Genomic DNA, 17,633 nt, shown 5'->3' with positions numbered 1-17,633 from the left:
TTTTGGGTTTGTGTGTGTGTGTATGTGTGTGTGTGTGTGTGTGTGTGTGTGTGTGTGTGTGTCCTGGCATGGCTGTGTATGCAGCGCTACTGTTTGGTTCTGTTTCCAATTAATAGACGGGAGCTTTCAGAAAATCCATTGATTGCCCTCTTGGACTACCAGCTTTCCAGACAGTTTTTGTGGAACATTCCGGCCAAGGCCTATTGATACACTATAGCTATTTGGTTATGCACTCACTCTATCTGTGTATCTGCCTGTCTGTCTGTCTGTCTGTGTGTGTGTACATGCATTGCAGTGCCATCTAGTGGGGCTTCGTAAGCATTTAAGATTTCAGCAAATGTGAAAACAAAAGCACATGTAAAGTAGTACTTGTTTTTAAATGGCAATGCCGTTTCTAAGGAAACAAATTAAATCATAGCAAATGAACAAAATATTGAATTAATTACAATTGCATTAATTTAACATCAATGTGGTTTGTGGGTTTTATAAAAAGCTCCAGTCTATGAATGATCAATATTCACTGAATTCTACAGTTGCTCCCTTTCGGTTGCTGAACTATGAGCTGCTCACGTGGAAAGCGGTTCCTCAGCCCAGTGCTAAATAATCTGACATTTACATCCATGCATTTACCAAGCACTTCCATCCAAATCAGCTCACAAATGAGCTTTATAGTTCCCAAAAAGGTCACCGCTTGGGCCAATTCTAAAGACACAGAAACCTTGGTTCCAGACATTTGGGTCAAACACAGAGCAATAATTTGGAATGCACTAAAACGCATGGGCTTAAACACACTAAATAGGACTAATAAACAAATGTAAGGGCTTGACCTTCATTTGAAATGGCTGTGGCACAACTCTAATTACTGCATCATTATAACCATGATGTTATAATTAAAGACAAACTCACAACAGAGGCAGACTGATTGTGCATGAGATTTTAATGAATGTGACTTGATACTTTGTGTTCGTTGTTGAGTTCCGGAATGATGCTTTGAAATTCCTTTGAAATACAAAATTCTTTTATAAATTGAAAATGTACTTGACCTATTGCTCACCGTTAATGTACGTACCCCATAGCGAACATAAAACTCACAATCTCATACACTGTTTGTCTGTCTGTGGGTCTATAAGAGATAGCACCTAAATTTGTCAATTATCAAATAATTTCAATTTAATTTCACTTACAGAGCGCCAAAACATTGCACATGTCTCAAGGTGCTTGATGTCCATAAATATGTACAAAAACATCAGAACATGTTGCACTCTAAACATGCGAAACAATGAACTGCTGAAACTGCGGGCATTCCAAAACACCCGATCTGACCACATCAGCATACAGTGCACTGGATGGGGCATGCGGGGACTCGTGCCGTATGCCATGAGACCATCATTTCATGCCATCCACACCAGACAGGATCAATACCAGCATTTTTAAACCAATAAGCAACTGGAACAACCAAAGGGCAAAAAAAAAAAAGAAAAAAAAAGCAGAAATTCAGTGTTGGTCCATTTGTGTGTGATGTGTGAGGGCCGCTCACTAGATCCTTAAAAAGGCTCTCCCTCACACCCAATATGGAGCTATTTATAACCTGCAATTGAAATGATATGGGTCAATGTGCATGACCAAATCCGTATCAAAAGGCTCTGATTCGTTCGACCTACCTCCACCAGGGGGGTCATCGATGGGGACATCCCAGCACACAGCAGGGGTCCGACTACTACCCGTGTGTCTTGCTGCGCAGATAAAAAAGAGAGAGGACGGACATGCTATGTATAGCCTTGCAGTGTTTCATAATACTACAGAGCTGCAGGCCACTATTTCAAAATATGGTGACAGTGAGATGCTAGATCTCTATGGTGACCCAGTCCCAATCACACCAGTCACTGCACTTCAGCATGGAGTTTAGCATAGATTATAGCTATGAAGAGTTGGATCATTTTTTAACTGATTGATTTCAGCATTGTTTAATTCATAACAAGGTGGTTCTGAATAGGTCCAAAATAGACAATAAGTAATACTCTGTTAAAATCTTGTGGAAAAAACTGTGTCAGTATTTTGATATTATTGACATACTGTAACTTCCTTAAACACCAACAACAGGCTGCATGCATGCTGTATATATACAGTCTGATGAGCAGCTCATAACATCAGGAAGTCTGTGTAGAGGAGGAACCAGTACTTCTGTGATGAGTTTGGGATGAGCAGTATTTGTATGCTCCGTCCACTGGTGTGGTCGAGTTAGCTGTGGATATACTGTCCAGACACTGACCTTTCACTTGGGAGATATTGCACAAACCCTGTGCCATAATGCATAGATGGACAACCTGCATATGCCTGGCAGCCAGCCCGCAAAGGCATAGGCATTATAATAATAATGAAAATAATGATGATGATGATGATGATGATGATGATGATGATGATGATGATGATGATGATGATGATGATACACTATATTGCCAAAAGTATTGGATCACACAAATGTGCTTCTGGAAGAATGGCCAAATGGAATGATCAAATTATAGCTGCAAAAGGTGGACCAACATCATATTAAACTCTAAAGAATGGGATGTCACTTAAATTCATACGCGATTAAAGGCAGGTGACCCAATACTTTTGGCAACATAGTGCGTGATGTATGTTTTTGTGACTGGGTGTTGTAAACATGGCCTCGCCAACAGCCAGGTCTGCTCCAGATAGAAGACGCTGCCCTGGGGACGCTGACCCTGCGGTCTGGGGACGTCACGCAAAGCAGCCCTGAGGGGCCATTGGCGTGAGGTGTGGTGAAGAGTGGTCTGATGCAGGGGCATTTTGCCTGAGTGAACTCCAGCTGCACCCCCTTATTTCAGCTCCATACTTAGCCGTCAAACGTGTCAGGAAATCGTCCACAAGGGAGTTGGCAGAGTCTAGCTTGAATGGTTGCATGTGGGTTTTTTTTTTCAACATTGTGAATCACTGTTGGTATCATCTCATTTCATATATGATAATAGCAGCACAGGTAGAGCACACAATGTGTCCTCCCTGACCTTTGCATTGTGCTGTCAACAACTTGCTGCACCAGTTGACCTTCTGTGGCCATGTTGTACGTTATCGATCAGTGACACTGTATAGTGGGTGTTCCCATGCTGCCTTGCGCGCCAGGCTACTGGTATAGCGCATTACTTTACGCTTATGAATGCTGTCTGATCATCAACCATGCTGACATACTCAGTATGTTTGTACTGGTAGCACTACATGGTAAGCGTGGTTTGTCCCGTACGGGCGGGTTTGTATCATTGTGTCCAAGGAGAGACAGTGACGAGGGAAATCAGTAGGTTACATTACATAGATCACGTGGAGAGTAGATTCTGCCAGGGCCAAACGATGCATCTTGCCACATGAAATACAAAGTGGTGCTATTATTGTTGTTTGGAATAGCTAAAATAAATTTGTGCAAGTACTCAGTGAGTCAAAACTGCTCCAACATTTACTGGGGTTTGGCCTGTGCTAGACCTCACCCCAAGTTTCATGGTAATAGGCTTTTTTACATAATTTTGAAGGCCAACCAACAATGATTATTATTTATAATGCACATGGTTCAGCAGTATTGTATAAGAGAGAAATATTGTTTTTGTTGCATGTCACCGAACCTGAATCTGTGATCCTGTGATTAAAGTTGATAGACATGTTTGTAAAGGTGCTATCCTTGACTGTAACCCATTCAACTTTCCTGCAGAATTCAGCAATCTTGTCCCCACATTACCGCGGGCGGCTGTCTGTCCATTATGTGTGTGAGGCCCCCTGCACAGTCCTGACTTTGCTGCTCCACAATCATCACAGCATGATAATAGACACCACTGCTTAGGGAGTGGCGTGCAGTGTCTTTGGCTCCTGAGCAGATCAACTAACCTCTCCTGAGGATCAAGCTCTGAGCCCCTCACATCAAGATGTTTACTTAGAAAGGATGGCTCCAAACTGTTTTTTTTAAAAAAAATGTTTTATTATTATTTTGTTCAGGTCTGACCATGTGCAAGAAACATAGCAGAGCTCCACAGGACTGATTAATTCACATCTCGCAAAAGAGAAATGCTCTGATGGACATTCGCATGCACTGTGGTCCAGTGGTCTTTCATTAGTGCGGTGAGTGAGTCATAAATATTTAATTACATTGTTCTATGTTCATCTGTGTACCCATGATAATGATTAAAAACAAACGTTTTTAGCACTGATGAATCTGAAACTGCTAAAAGGTTGACAGTATTGCATAATAGGTAACCACACAGCAAAATACAATTTTGGACGATCCTAAAATGCCCTCAAATACCCACACATTTAGCAAGTGAAACAAGTGGGCTCCATTGATTTCTTGTAAATGGAATAAAATTTTGCCGCAACTTGCAGCCACCATTTTAATTACATTCAGTTGGGAACTACCAGAGTATGAAATCGGACATGACCAATTGATTACATCACACAAAAAAGCATTGATCAGTAAGAGCACCATGGTCGAGTATGTTCAACTCTAGAAGTACCAAAACCAATGTTATGTAATCAGCCAAGCTCCATACTTTGCACTTGTAAAATATATACATTATTAAAGGCTTATAACTTAAAGAGACTGCAACGTGTAGCTTCATTGGTGGAGACAATGCAGTTAAATTTATACTCCGAGTTTGGATAACAGCATTGTTTTGATTATCAGCTGTTTTTAAAAATAGAGGTCCATGCTACTACATCTCACATTTGAGGTGCTAATTGATAATCAAACTCTGTGCGCAGTCTCATCCCATGCGCTTCAGGGGAAATAGCCAAACTTGGATTCAACTGCATAATAATTAATCTTGAACATGTAGCCTACTACAAACTGAAACAAATGCACGGACAAGGGAATGAGAAAATATGGTATCATTCCCTCTTAGTGGATAAAACAGAACAGCACTGCTACAAAGAGGACGCTGGATCAATTAGGTGGTGCATGTTAACTCGGCGCTCATTTCAGGCGTAGTGGTTGTCCTTATTGATTGCGGACAACATGCCGACGCCGATGTCCCCACCCCCACGCACACTCAGCTGCCCAGTTGGAAAACCATCCTGCTGCCAGCAGCACCGAACGAGGGGGGTCAAAAAAGTTCAGGTAATGCGCCGGGGACAGATGTGCGGAGCACCAACGATTTTTAAGCATTTTGGCGGCCTCGTCGCGCCTGCATGACCCGAGGGGATTTAAATCACCGGCAGTCTGTCCATACAGCTGCAAGGTAACTGGCAACCACTGGTGCATTGATCAGTCCCTGACATGGTGTATCGTCAGTGAGGCTAACAACTTTGTGTTTTTTTTTGGATGACAAGAGAGGCTAATGGGTGCAATAAAAGGGAGTTGCTGATACAAGGGGATGTAGCTGGTGCAACTTTTTTTATTTGTGTGGATGGGCTGCTCATGAGTTAACAAGCCAAGTGTTTAACAATGTGAACATTTTGGGATTTATTCCGCACTATGTTGCGTTTCACATATGTTTTTTCTGGCTGAAGGTAAGATTATATAGCTTACTTTTTGTTTCTTAGTAACCTGATGCAAATCATATTATTGTTGCAATATTGTTAAAACAGGTCATAGAGATGTATTTAGTTGCATGAGTAACAAAGTATCATTACGCCTGCCCCTTTGGTATTAAAGTGACGGAATGTGTAAACGGAATAATTTGAGCAAATAGTAGAGAATATAGGCTAATGAAATTGCATTTAGCAGCCTAAACCATATATTTGATCAAAGTTAGAATTAAAGCTTAAATCAAATTAACGAGAATTCCAACATGCTTACATTTACTAGGATATTTAAAGTTGAAATAGATATAATTGAATGCCATTTCATTATCTCCAAATAAAACAGCAACGTTATTACAGTTTTTTTTTAAACTGTAATATTTTTTTAAAACTTACTTATTACTTTCAGTCATAAGCAATACTAAATAATTGTAATATTCATAATGTAAATTAGCTAGGCAATCCTATCATGCCAAGATAAAGTTAGAGAAATTACATGAACAAGATGGCTGATGCATGTTATAGAGGTACAATTTGTTTGAAATAAAATGTAATCAATCATTTCTGCAGGCATGTCTGCTCATTGTTCTCTCTTTCAAGGGTTTACATAACAACATGCATCAACAGCATCATTAGTCTATTTAAAGGAACAGTCTCTTGAACATATTGGCCAGGCTAATGAGGCTGAAGCAGAGGACGATCAGTTCAGTCGGCCATTATTGTAACCAACTCGGTCACCAAATCGTATCTTTAAAAAGTCAGGTCTTCGGAGAATACCTCCTCTCTTAAAATTTCTATCAACATGTTTAAATTGCACTCATGCACTTCTTTTTTGTATCTCTCCAATACATGATCTTGTTTTACTTCAACATCTGCACTATCATCCTCTGGTTATTTTGTGTTGTATGTAAGACAGTATTCTGTTTACTGTTGATGTAGGTCTCCTACAGCTCTGTATAGCTTGAATGCCTGTGAATACATATCTAATGTAAAGGTGAAACTAAACTCCTTCTCTCCCGTGTCTCCCTCTCCTGGACAGTCACAAAGATGCGCGTGTGAAGATGGGGGACTGGAACTTCCTCGGTGGGATCTTGGAGGAGGTTCACATCCACTCCACCATGGTGGGGAAGATCTGGCTGACCATCCTCTTCATCTTCCGCATGCTGGTGCTCGGAGTGGCGGCCGAGGACGTGTGGAACGACGAGCAGTCCGACTTCATCTGCAACACGGAGCAGCCCGGCTGCCGCAACGTCTGCTACGACCTGGCCTTCCCCATCTCGCTCATCCGCTACTGGGTGCTGCAGGTCATCTTCGTCTCCTCGCCCTCGCTCGTCTACATGGGCCACGCGCTCTACCGGCTGCGCGCCCTGGAGAAGGAGCGCCAGCGCAAGAAGATGGCGCTGCGCCGCGAGCTGGAGGAGGTGGACGCCGAGCTGGCCGAGGTGCGGCGGCGCATCGAGCGCGAGATGCGGCAGCTGGACCAGGGCAAGCTGAACAAGGCGCCGCTGCGCGGCTCGCTCCTGCGCACCTACGTGGCGCACATCATCACGCGCTCCGCCGTGGAGGTGGGCTTCATCACCGGCCAGTACGTGCTCTACGGCTTCCAGCTGGAGCCGCTCTTCAAGTGCGAGCGCGAGCCCTGCCCCAACGCCGTCGACTGCTTCGTGTCGCGGCCCACCGAGAAGAGCGTCTTCATGGTGTTCATGCAGTGCATCGCCTTCATCTCGCTCTTCCTCAACATCCTGGAGATCATGCACCTGGGCTACAAGACGCTCAAGAAGGGCATCCTGGACATCTACCCGCACCTGAGGGACGACCTGGACGACAGCTACTACCCCAGCAAGTGCAAGAAGGACTCGGTGGTGCCCCAGATGGGCATGGGCACCGGGCGAAAGGCCACGCTGCCCTCCGCGCCCAGCGGCTACAACCTGCTCATGGAGAAGCCGCCCGACGGTCCGGCCTACCCCCCTCTCATCAACCCCTCGTCGGCCTTCGTGCCGGTCCAGGGGGACGGGCGGCCTAAAGGCGGGGTGGACGCCCTCAAAGAGTCGGCGCACAGCCCCACGGAGTACAACAGCAACTCCAACAACACCAGCAGCGAGACGCGCTCGGGGCCGAGCAACTCGGTCACCCCGCCCAAGGCGGACGAGGCGGAGGAGCAGGCGCACCTGCCCCCGCACGACGAGGAGGGCGAGTCGGAGAGCGGCCCGGACTCGCCCGCGCTGCCCGCCAGGGACCACGCGCACTCCTCGTGCCCCACGCTGCCCGTGAGCGCGGTCAAGAAGCCGTGGAAGGTCACCGCGCCCTGGCACTGCTCCACGGTGGTCGAGGGCAACACCTCGGAGGCCGACTCCTACGGGAGCGCCAAGGGGCGCGGTGGCGGTGCCGGTGCCGGTGCCAGCGGCAGCGCGCCCTACGCCGTGGTGCGCTCCCGCTCGGGCTCCAAGTCCAAGCGACCCAGCCGGCCCTGCACGCCCGACTCCATCGAGGAGACGAGCTCGGAATCGAGGGGGAGCCCGAGAATGTTGTCTCCGACTCGCCGCACATCAGTGGCCAGCAGCAGCACCAGCAGCAGACGGGCGGCCGCGACTGACCTCCAGATATAACGGCCTCGACGGTCGGGCCATCAGAAGTGCCCAGCTTCGACCGCAAGGTGACAAGAACGTTCCCCTTGGAGAACCCTGGAAAAAATAAAGACACGTGAACTGTCCATAGAGTCCACTTATCCAAAACTTTTCTAGCCACGGTCGTGATATCATCACATGAAACATAGAGACAATCTGCATGCTTTTAAGGCCTTTTTGTTGTTAAAAGAAAGTTCTGCTGAGGTGCTGAGTGTTGGTTGACTGGACTGGGGCGTTTCAGTACTGTAGTGCAAAATAACTCTACATGTACAGTACATGTTACAGTAGAGGTATTTCTGTGTGAAATTGAAAGATTTTGCACAGTACAAATCATCACACTAAAATCAAAGGATGTCTTAAAGCCACGCTTAAGACATGTGCATAGATCCAATGATTTTGCAGCAGTTTACTTGTATGCTTTGCAAATACATTCTAGTTATTAGCAATACTGTACAGATTCATTTGAGCAGAGCAACCAGTGGGCTAGGGTTAGGATGAGATGTTTATTTATTGAACTGCTTTTACCGGTATGAAAGGGATGGTTTGTAGTTAAATTTGAACAGTTGTGACTTTGTTTGCTTTGTAAAATAAAAAAATCTAAGATACAATGTTATTGTGATATGTGAAATACAGAAATGTTTTATACACTTTAATGGGCATATAATGGGTATTGAAACAACTATATATATGGAAGTAAATAGACACTCATACCATCAACAAATGTGTCTAGTGACACTGATCTCAAAAGTACTATGATCACTCTGGTCTCTCTCAGGCTTCTGTTAAAACTTTGCTCTTTTTGCACTGCTGGCACTTCAAGTCAAATTCATAGAGGCAGGCAGATTTTTATTTTCAAAGGCCAATTATTTATAGCCCCACATCATCACATACCCTTCACCATAGGGATTGGCATGGTTTTATTTCAGTAAGCCTAATAGCTGGTTTGATTTGCACAGATAGATGATCTTATCAAAGTACAGGCACCCCCACGTGCGATATGGTGGAGGGTATGTGATGATGTGGGGCTATTTTAATTCCAAAGGCCAACAGAACTTTATCGGGATGCATATCCTGGATAGAGATATTTAAACCAGGGTTCCCACTCTAAGTCAGACTTAAAATTACCTGACTTTTCCCGGACTTTCCCTGACCATAAAACAGAATTTCCATGACCTCCGATATAAAGAAATGCCCAATATTTTAGTGTTTGAAATCCTGGTTGGCCAGCCAACTTTCTTGAAACCGGCATTTCTCTGGCATGTTTGCCTGAAGTGACGCCACCAGCCAAGATATTGCATTAGAATGTTGCACATTTTTAGAGCGGGAAATGTTTCAGGCAAAACAAAAACATTAAAGGTGCATCCACACATGAAACGAGAATACACAGCAGGTTTTGACTATTACAATTTACTGTTAATAAAATTCCCTGATATTCCCTGACTGTGCATGCAAATTGACCAAATTCTCTGACTTTCCCTGACTGGCAATGCCTCCTCTGAAATTCCACGATATTCCAGGAATTCCCTGACCCATGGGGACCCTGTTAAACCTACTTTAATGTTTGCCTAACAATCTCTTAAGAATTTCCCGCTGAGGAACCTTTTATATCGAAATTGTGATGACAAATGCTCTCCAGACCAACATCCCTAGTGTAACTTCTACTTATCTTAGGTTTTGGGAAGGCCTACAGTACAGTAAGGCATATTTTAGGTTTAATTCTAAGTAAGTAAGTCAAATGTATTTTTATAGCACATTTACACACATCTTGCACTGACCAAAGTGCTGTTTTCAAACACAGAAAGAAAAAAAGGAAAATAAATTAAGTAAATTAAAATAAAAAACATATCAAGGGCTGAGAAGCAAGGGGGCGTAAGTGACATTTTGGTCAAAATTGAGTTACATATTATCACCTGAAAGCTCTTTCTAACTGACAAAATTATAGAAGTAAAATATTATTGAACAAAAACCAAAGGTCTTAACTGTGAACATACAGAAGCAGTTGTTGAAAGTTGATGAAATATCACTTATGCCCTCTTGCTTCTCAGCCCTTGATATTTGCATACATCTGCACATTTAACACAGAACAGCAGGATACAAAAAGCAAGCATAGTATGTTAGTGGGCGCTGGGCGGAGAAGGCCAGGGAGTATATGTGGGTTTTGAGCCTGGATTTAAAATGTGATGGAGGGGGCAGTTCTTATATCAGGTGGTACATAGTGTAGAACTTGTGAAACCAGGTCCAGATTATTCAAATAAAGCTTGTTTGATATTTCAACCAGGGGTCTCCTTTTTTGTTTAGCACACAAACACCACACTAGAGAGCTGAGGAACATAGGCCAATTTACTTCACTTACCCAGGTAGGCATGATATGTCCAATACTGCTGCGTGTGACCACACTTATATTACGCCTACACAATTCCACATTGTATAACATATTTCGTATTGTATAAGACCGAATAGATATCAGGAAAATTCAACATTGACAGTATCAAGAACGAGAGTGGCCAATTCTAACCATGCTCTGGGCAATCTGAAAATGTGAAGATGTTATTTTGCGCCATCCAGCGGCGAAATAGTGAACTGCATATTAATTAACTGTTGTAAGTAACTGAATCAACTGAAAAAGATTGCTAGGTTACTTTTACTGTCTATGGTTACAATACACATGACCACTTCTATAGCTTGTAAATGGAAGTGCATTTACCTACCTATTGTAATATTGCACTTGTTTCGAACTTTATAAAGTGTCAAATTCTTGTGTTACGCAAGTTCATACTCTAATCCTTTGGAATCACCAATTCTGCACGTTATGTCTTGAGTGTAATCTGGGGAGAAAAACACCTTTCCTCCAGGTGAAAGGTCAGTAAAACAAGCACATGCCTTGCACACCAGCCAGTCGACTGGCCAAGTCAGGTGATATAAAAACACATGACTTGGGATGGCCCACCTAACAACTCATGTAAATGAATGACACATATTTTAACCAGTGGTGGTTGACAGCGACTGATACACATCCAATCGCATTTTAAGGCGGGACCAAATCAAGCTTTCGTTTCAGGAGAGGAAACATTGGGGACCTGACGATTTAAAGGAGACGGGGAATCGCTTATCTCTGTTCTGTAGAGATCTTCCCAGACACAACCCATGCCCGCTGACCAGTATTTGATGGACATAGATAGCGGCGAAGAAATATTTTCATAACAGACCACGGTTAATAGAAAGGGGGAGGGGGGGATTGGGGAAGCGAGCGTCGTCGGGTCAAAATGTCGATACAGTATGAAGAACCACTGGCAGATAGCTTTGGGGTAGCGGACTCGTTCCCAAAAGATTTTGGTTATGGGGAGGAAGAGGCCGATATCGAAGACAGTCCATCACCCTCAGACAGTAAACCAAGAATATTGCTGATGGGGCTGCGAAGGAGTGGCAAGTCTTCGATCCAGAAGGTACCGTTAACACTTGCTTACTGGCAAACATGAGCGAAGTTAGCACTGAAGCCAAGAGCTCATCTGTGTAGTGTATGCCTTGATGCCTGCTTGGGCGATTATATCACCAGCCAAACATAACGTTATCCCCAGACATGCTAAACAGCTAGCGGTGGCTACAGTGATGAAGAAGCATTATCCATAACGGGGAACAAATACTAACTTGCTGAGCACACAGTCAGTCAGTTGCAGTACAGTAACCGCAGCAAATCGGCCACCTGGCTAGCAGGCTATGTAATGGTCATTTGCAAATGCTAGCTTGCTGTTCTTAGGTCCTCGCCTAAACCATGTATTAATGTCAGCATTATAAGATCCATGAATCTGATAGTGTCATTGGGTAAAGGCAGTTACCCCAATACGTGGTGATATAGGTTCGTAGGCAATCAGTCAGCTTAATCATTTGCTAACTTTCTAGCTGCATGAAGAAGCATAAATCCAAGTCATTCCCTACTCCGACGGTAGTGGCACTCATCCGGTGCGAACAGGGCACGTGACGGAGAGGAGTGATGACTGGCTGTCTACCTATCTATTATTGTTTGTTATGTGTAAATCTTGTGTGCAGGACGGATCCTACCTCAGACATGACAGACGCACAGCGTACGTTGGTGCCTGTTATATCAGCCAACATTTCCATAAGAATTTGCTTACACTTGCTGCTACCACAAACATGAATTAATTTATATAGGCATGATATAATGTATATAACTTGAAGTTTGGCGTTTGCCAATGATGATTGGTTCCTGCATAAGCCTATCCTTAATAGTTCATTTAACTTGAAACAATAATATTTCAGATGTGAGGCAAAGCAAATGTATCAGGGTTTAGCAGTGCAATTGACACTGTAGGCAAGGACGACCACAGACAAGGGTTGATATAATCTCAGCCCTTTGACAAAAGGTCTTATCTGGTTGCTTTGTCCTGGCAAAGCCGAATTGAACAGATGAATAATTAATCACATATCTACGCTTTTGGTTTTTTTGCTAAATATCTTTTCATGTGTGGTAAATGACAATAAAGTGCTTCATAAAATATGAATCAGTGCGCAGGGGAATTTGCTCTGAAAATGGAAGCTGGTTTCATAAAATGTTGTACCCAAAGGAACATGTTTCATAACTGAGGAAAAGGTTGTTCTTAAGACAAAAACCCCCCCAACAACACTTCATTGTGTTTTCAATGCCTGGGCTACTCTGATGAGAAGAGCCATGTCACGTTTGATTTGGGTTGGGTCCCTTTAGCAAACTCTTCATATTGCCTTGTTAACTGGCCTAAATGTTGTGGTCGGAATGTTTCCCATTTGTTTAAAAGAACACATTAACACTAGCCTAGGAATGCCCATACAAACTTACGACGACTTTGGGATTCGTGCTGCTGGTCCGTCTGGCCAAGAGGCCTCTGAAGCCCATTTCCAAAGTCCTTAAGACACGTGCATGCAAATACAATCACTAATCCAGCATGGATGTGTATTACTGTGTAATTAAGCAAGCAACTGCATGTAATACCTTCATTTACAAGATTGTTACACTTCTGAAACAGTTTGGTCAGAGTTGCTGTAACGCTGTGTTGATCTCAAATGTTTCTGTCTCCTTAGGTGGTGTTTCACAAGATGTCCCCAAACGAGACGTTATTCTTGGAGAGCACCAACAAGATCTACAAGGATGACATCTCGAGTAGCTCCTTCGTCAATTTTCAGATTTGGGACTTTCCTGGGCAGGTGGACTTCTTTGACCCCACCTTCGACTATGAGATGATCTTCAGAGGCACGGGGGCCCTGATATTTGTCATTGATGCTCAGGTAGAGATTTATGTTAAGCATGAGATGTTGAGTGGAGTTCATTTAAGTCACAGACTGTGGCGTTGCTGGATCTGAATGCTTTCCCTCAATGTAAAAATCATAGAGCTGACCATTTCTAAGGAGCTCTGAAGACAAGCCGTTCGCACACTCACTAACACGTTTAGATGTTCTCTGAGTTTTGCATTCTTACTTGTGAAGTAAGCTACACAAGCTATTGGGTTGCCGTCAGGAAATTAAATCCCTTCATTTTACTGCCATACAAAGAGTGAGGTATGAACAGGTTACACCAGTGTCACCAGACCATGCCCAGTGTGTCATACTAGTCAAGGCTAGCCTCACCCCAGTCCTGGCAGTCAGCGCATGTCATGGATCTTTGCCGTTAAATGACTTCGGTCTGTATGTCAATGTACAGTATATCTTAAAATTCAAAACAACATCCAATAAAACTGATTCACACTGCTGTACAGTGACTTGGCCAACAACAGGATACCTTTATGTTAGATAGATAGATAGATAGATACTTTATTGTTCCCCAAGGGGAAATTCAAGAATGTTAAATGTTAACTTCTTTTAAAACTATTGTCTCACCTATTCATGTACATACAGTATGAAACTCTTCCCACCTGTTATGCATGGTGAGTGTGGCTGCTGTGGTGGTGGTGTGGGATTATGACATAACTCATTCATCACAGCAGCACCTCGTCACGCGGAAGGGTTTAAATACAAGCGTATCAGTTTCACTAATGAGTTCTGAGGGTTTCTCTTTGTTCAAGCACCATTTGTCACATGGTGCAGCTCTGGTGATCACTAATACTCTGTTGATATCCATGTTTGTGTTTGAAGTTCCAGTTCTCTTGGCACCATTGCATTTTTCTCTGATGATTTTGTGTTTCAAATCGCGCCGTAAAACAAACCGTGCAGGTAAACAACACTGCTGAGAGTTGCTCTCTTAAAATCCAGCAGTAGGTCCAAATGCAACATATGCGGAGACACAGGAAGCCTAATTGGCTCAAATCCTGTTGAGTAAACTCTGACCAAACTCTGACTGTTCTTCTTTGCCAGTAGCGTCCTATTCAGCAAGATCCACAGAGGTTAACAGTAGTAGGAATTACGTTAAGCACTTGTCATTCTGACTCCTATCCTTCCCCTGTTCTGCTGTACAGGATGACTACGTGGAGGCTCTGGGGAGGCTTCACCTCACCGTGTCGCGGGCCTACAGGGTCAACCCCGAGATCAACTTCGAGGTCTTCATCCACAAGGTGGACGGCCTGTCCGACGATCACAAGATCGAGACACAAAGGGACATCAACCAGAGGGCCAACGATGACCTGGCAGACGCCAGCCTGGAGAAGCTGCACCTCAGGTGGGTGGTGAGACGAGACACAACACACAACAGACGCAGGACGTTAAGAAAAAATAGTCATTCAACGTTTTTATTTGTTTCCATGCCATTTTGTGTCCAAGTTTCCATGAGGATCCGGGTATGAGTATGACCCGTGGTCATTTCCAGATCCTTCTCTCTCTCTCCTACTCCCTTCGGGTCACTCTCTCCACTGTCCTGTCTGAATCAAGGCAAAAAGCCTTTTAAGCGTGCTAAGCATTTGGCTCCCATCCACACACCACTCCCAGGAAACCTTAGCTTGTGTGGCTATGCTCCGTCTGTTAATCCTGTTGGTGTCATTGAGAACCTGTTGTTCAGCGAAGTTATTTCCAAGAAAACTGGACCACGATTGCAGACCGACCCAAAACAAATTGCATGACTGAAGGCCACAAATTTGTCAGAGAGGCCCGATGCATGTGAAGTCTTGTGTGATGGGAGCGGGAGGTAGTAGCTGCGAAAGTTGTTTAGCTTTGACAGCGAGGTGCAAAAAGTGGCGCTATGGCAACAGCCGTAGCTATAGCGCGGTCGCCTGCGGCGTTTTGAGGGCCGGATGATTAGCCAAGACACTGTGGCCCAGTAGCTTGCATGCAGACAACACATGTTCTGCATTCTCCAGTCTACTCTGCCAGATTCCTCGGAGGCCTCTCCTCTGCGCGGAGACGTCTGAGTCAGTTCGGCACGCTGCTGTTGTGTGGACGCCTAAGTACCCATTTGACCCCGGCGACCCCTTTGACCTCTGTGATAAAGCCAGTGAAGATCGCGCTGTACCCGAGAAGGGAAAGTGATGAGACTAAGGGTGCCTCTCAACATCTCTCTCCGATCCTCGATGCTCGATCCTCGACGGGCGTTCCCACTGATCTATAACTAACACTGGATAGACTATCCCATTTTTGCCGCCCCATCATTCTTTATGTAGATCAGTGAGGATCGAGGCCCGAGGAGCAAGGGAGGACATATAAAAGCCCAAATGAGAGGCACCCTATGGGTGTCTCTGACCCGGTGTCAGAACCAGAGCATTAGTCCTACTCCCGTAAATATTACCATCTGCAATGGAGTACAGATGCCATCTCTGGGTTGGCTGGGTAAAACCTGCCTGATCTGCCGGCGATTTGGATTTCACCCTACAGCTCAGGCTGGAAACCTGCACATTATTATTAATGTTTATTTGGTATGGACATAGCAATTACATTGGACAAACCAGATGCATTGACTTGAGTGTTTTAGCACAGGTGCTAATTCGCAACACTTGTCCATAGGCGGCTTTTAAAAAGAATAAGATCAAGAAGGAAAAAAGGAAAAGACAGACAAGATAAGAAAAACAACAAATCAAAAGAAAAAATAAAAAAGTAGGAAATGCAGGTAATTTCCAGTTTCAGAAACATAAATAAATTAGCAGAGGCCACTTACATACTATTCATGTGAGCACTGTTGTTTTGATTTTAGCCATTGTTTGAGTCCTTTGTTGAAAGCTTTACTGTTGGGTTCCAGTTTTAGTTCAGTGGATAGAGAGTTCCAGAGTTTGGCACCCTTCACAGGGACAGCAGACTGGCAGAAAGAGGTCCTGCATCTTGGGACGAGACAATCCCCACAGGTGGAGGCTCGTGTGGTCGCTCTGTGAGAGCTCTGACGCCTAATGGCCACATCAGTGAACAGTCTTGGTGCATGGTTATTAAGACATTTAAAAAAGAATCTTAGTATACTAAAATGTATGAAATTTTCAAAAGTGTCATCTATCTCTCCTGATTCCTGTCCACGTTTGCTGGGTCCAATCACAAACTGGCTCTTGCCCATTGATCACGCCTCTTGTGCAGTAGAAATAAAGCGCAGACTCCCCAGACTAATGTTCAATCTTAAAAGATGAACGTTATGATGATAGCCAGAATAACGATGTGGCATTGCCTCGATAGCTATATTTCGATGCTACTTTGAAAAACTGTATGGATCCAGGGAAACTGCTGTCATGGAAACGGTACACCACACTTCGGCACCCTATTACCACTATGAGCTGTAAGAACAGATCACCTGAGGGACAATAAACTGGTGGTTTCTGACTTTAAACCTTTCGTTTTTACAAGGACGAGAGTGTCCATTTGTGTGGATGGAACCGGAAGGATATATATCTATATATTTAATTCCAGAAGTAGGATTGCTAATGTTTTCACCAGTTCATGTTGTTGGCGTGTGTGTGTGTGTGTGTGTGTGTGTGTGTGTGTGTGTGTGTGTGTGTGTGTGTGTGTGTGTGTGTGTGTGTGTGTGTGTGTGTGTGTGTGTGTGTGTGTGTGTGTGTGTGTGTGTGTGTGTGTGTGTGTGTGTGTGTGTGTGTGTGTGTGTGTGTGTGTGTGTGTGTGTGTGTGTGTGTGTGTGTGTGTGTGTGTGTGTGTGTAGATGATGGGGGTAGGGTTGGGAGTCGGGGTAACAAACGAGTTATTGTTTTGGGTCGCGTGCCGCAATGGAACGTCACCACTGACCCTTCCGGTCATCGGACCTCTGAACTCGTTGAGGCGTGTATGAGGCTGAGGCCACGGACTATGTCTCCAGTCATCCCACCGTGACCTCAAACTCCATAATCTCTCCAATATGGCCACAGTGAATTTGTATTCACTCCTATGTGAACTCTGTGTCAGATGCTAGTGCTACGTGGCTGCTTCAACTGTGCCACCGACAACCCATGGCGAACATTAGGAATTCTGCCACTTGCCTCTAGTCCAAGTATTGGCCCATGCGATAGGTTTAAGATTACAGTAATTAGCTGCATTGTGTGTAAGCCGCAGCACAGTATTTTATGCAAGTTAAAAGAAACAAAACCATATTAAGAAAGTTTGCTAAATTAATGTATAAGC

The 17,633-nt window shown here is 44.2% G+C and overlaps 2 protein-coding genes across 2 annotated transcripts in view; both read left to right on the top strand.

Moving 5' to 3' along the window:
- The first annotated feature begins 5,181 nt into the window (after positions 1-5,181).
- Positions 5,182-8,120, top strand: gja9a (gap junction protein alpha 9a). The gene is made up of 2 exons (XM_062537806.1): positions 5,182-5,231; positions 6,554-8,120. The coding sequence occupies exons 1-2, from the start codon at positions 5,182-5,184 to the stop codon at positions 8,118-8,120; spliced, it is 1,617 nt and encodes a 538-aa protein (XP_062393790.1).
- Positions 8,121-11,206: 3,086 nt separating this feature from the next.
- The window catches only part of rragca (Ras-related GTP binding Ca), an 11,531-nt gene continuing 5,104 nt past the window's right edge, over positions 11,207-17,633 (top strand). The window contains exons 1-3 of the mRNA XM_062539339.1: positions 11,207-11,581; positions 13,209-13,412; positions 14,576-14,775. Coding sequence (XP_062395323.1) covers positions 11,402-11,581; positions 13,209-13,412; positions 14,576-14,775 — 584 coding nt within the window. The 5' untranslated portion in view covers positions 11,207-11,401. The remainder of the gene's footprint in view (positions 11,582-13,208; positions 13,413-14,575; positions 14,776-17,633) is intronic.

Source organism: Sardina pilchardus, chromosome 6 (genome assembly GCF_963854185.1).
Source record: "Sardina pilchardus chromosome 6, fSarPil1.1, whole genome shotgun sequence".
NCBI lineage: Eukaryota > Metazoa > Chordata > Actinopteri > Clupeiformes > Clupeidae > Sardina > Sardina pilchardus.
Note: the sequence above shows the minus strand (reverse complement) of the source record. Positions and strands in the feature narration are given on the sequence as shown.

Coding starts and splice junctions, on each gene's coding strand:
- gja9a (XM_062537806.1), top strand. CDS start 5,182: ATGACCCGAGGGGATTTAAATCACCGGCAGTCTGTCCATACAGCTGCA. Junction 5,232..6,553: donor TCTGTCCATACAGCTGCAAG/GTAACTGGCAAC, acceptor TCTCCTGGACAG/TCACAAAGATGCGCGTGTGA.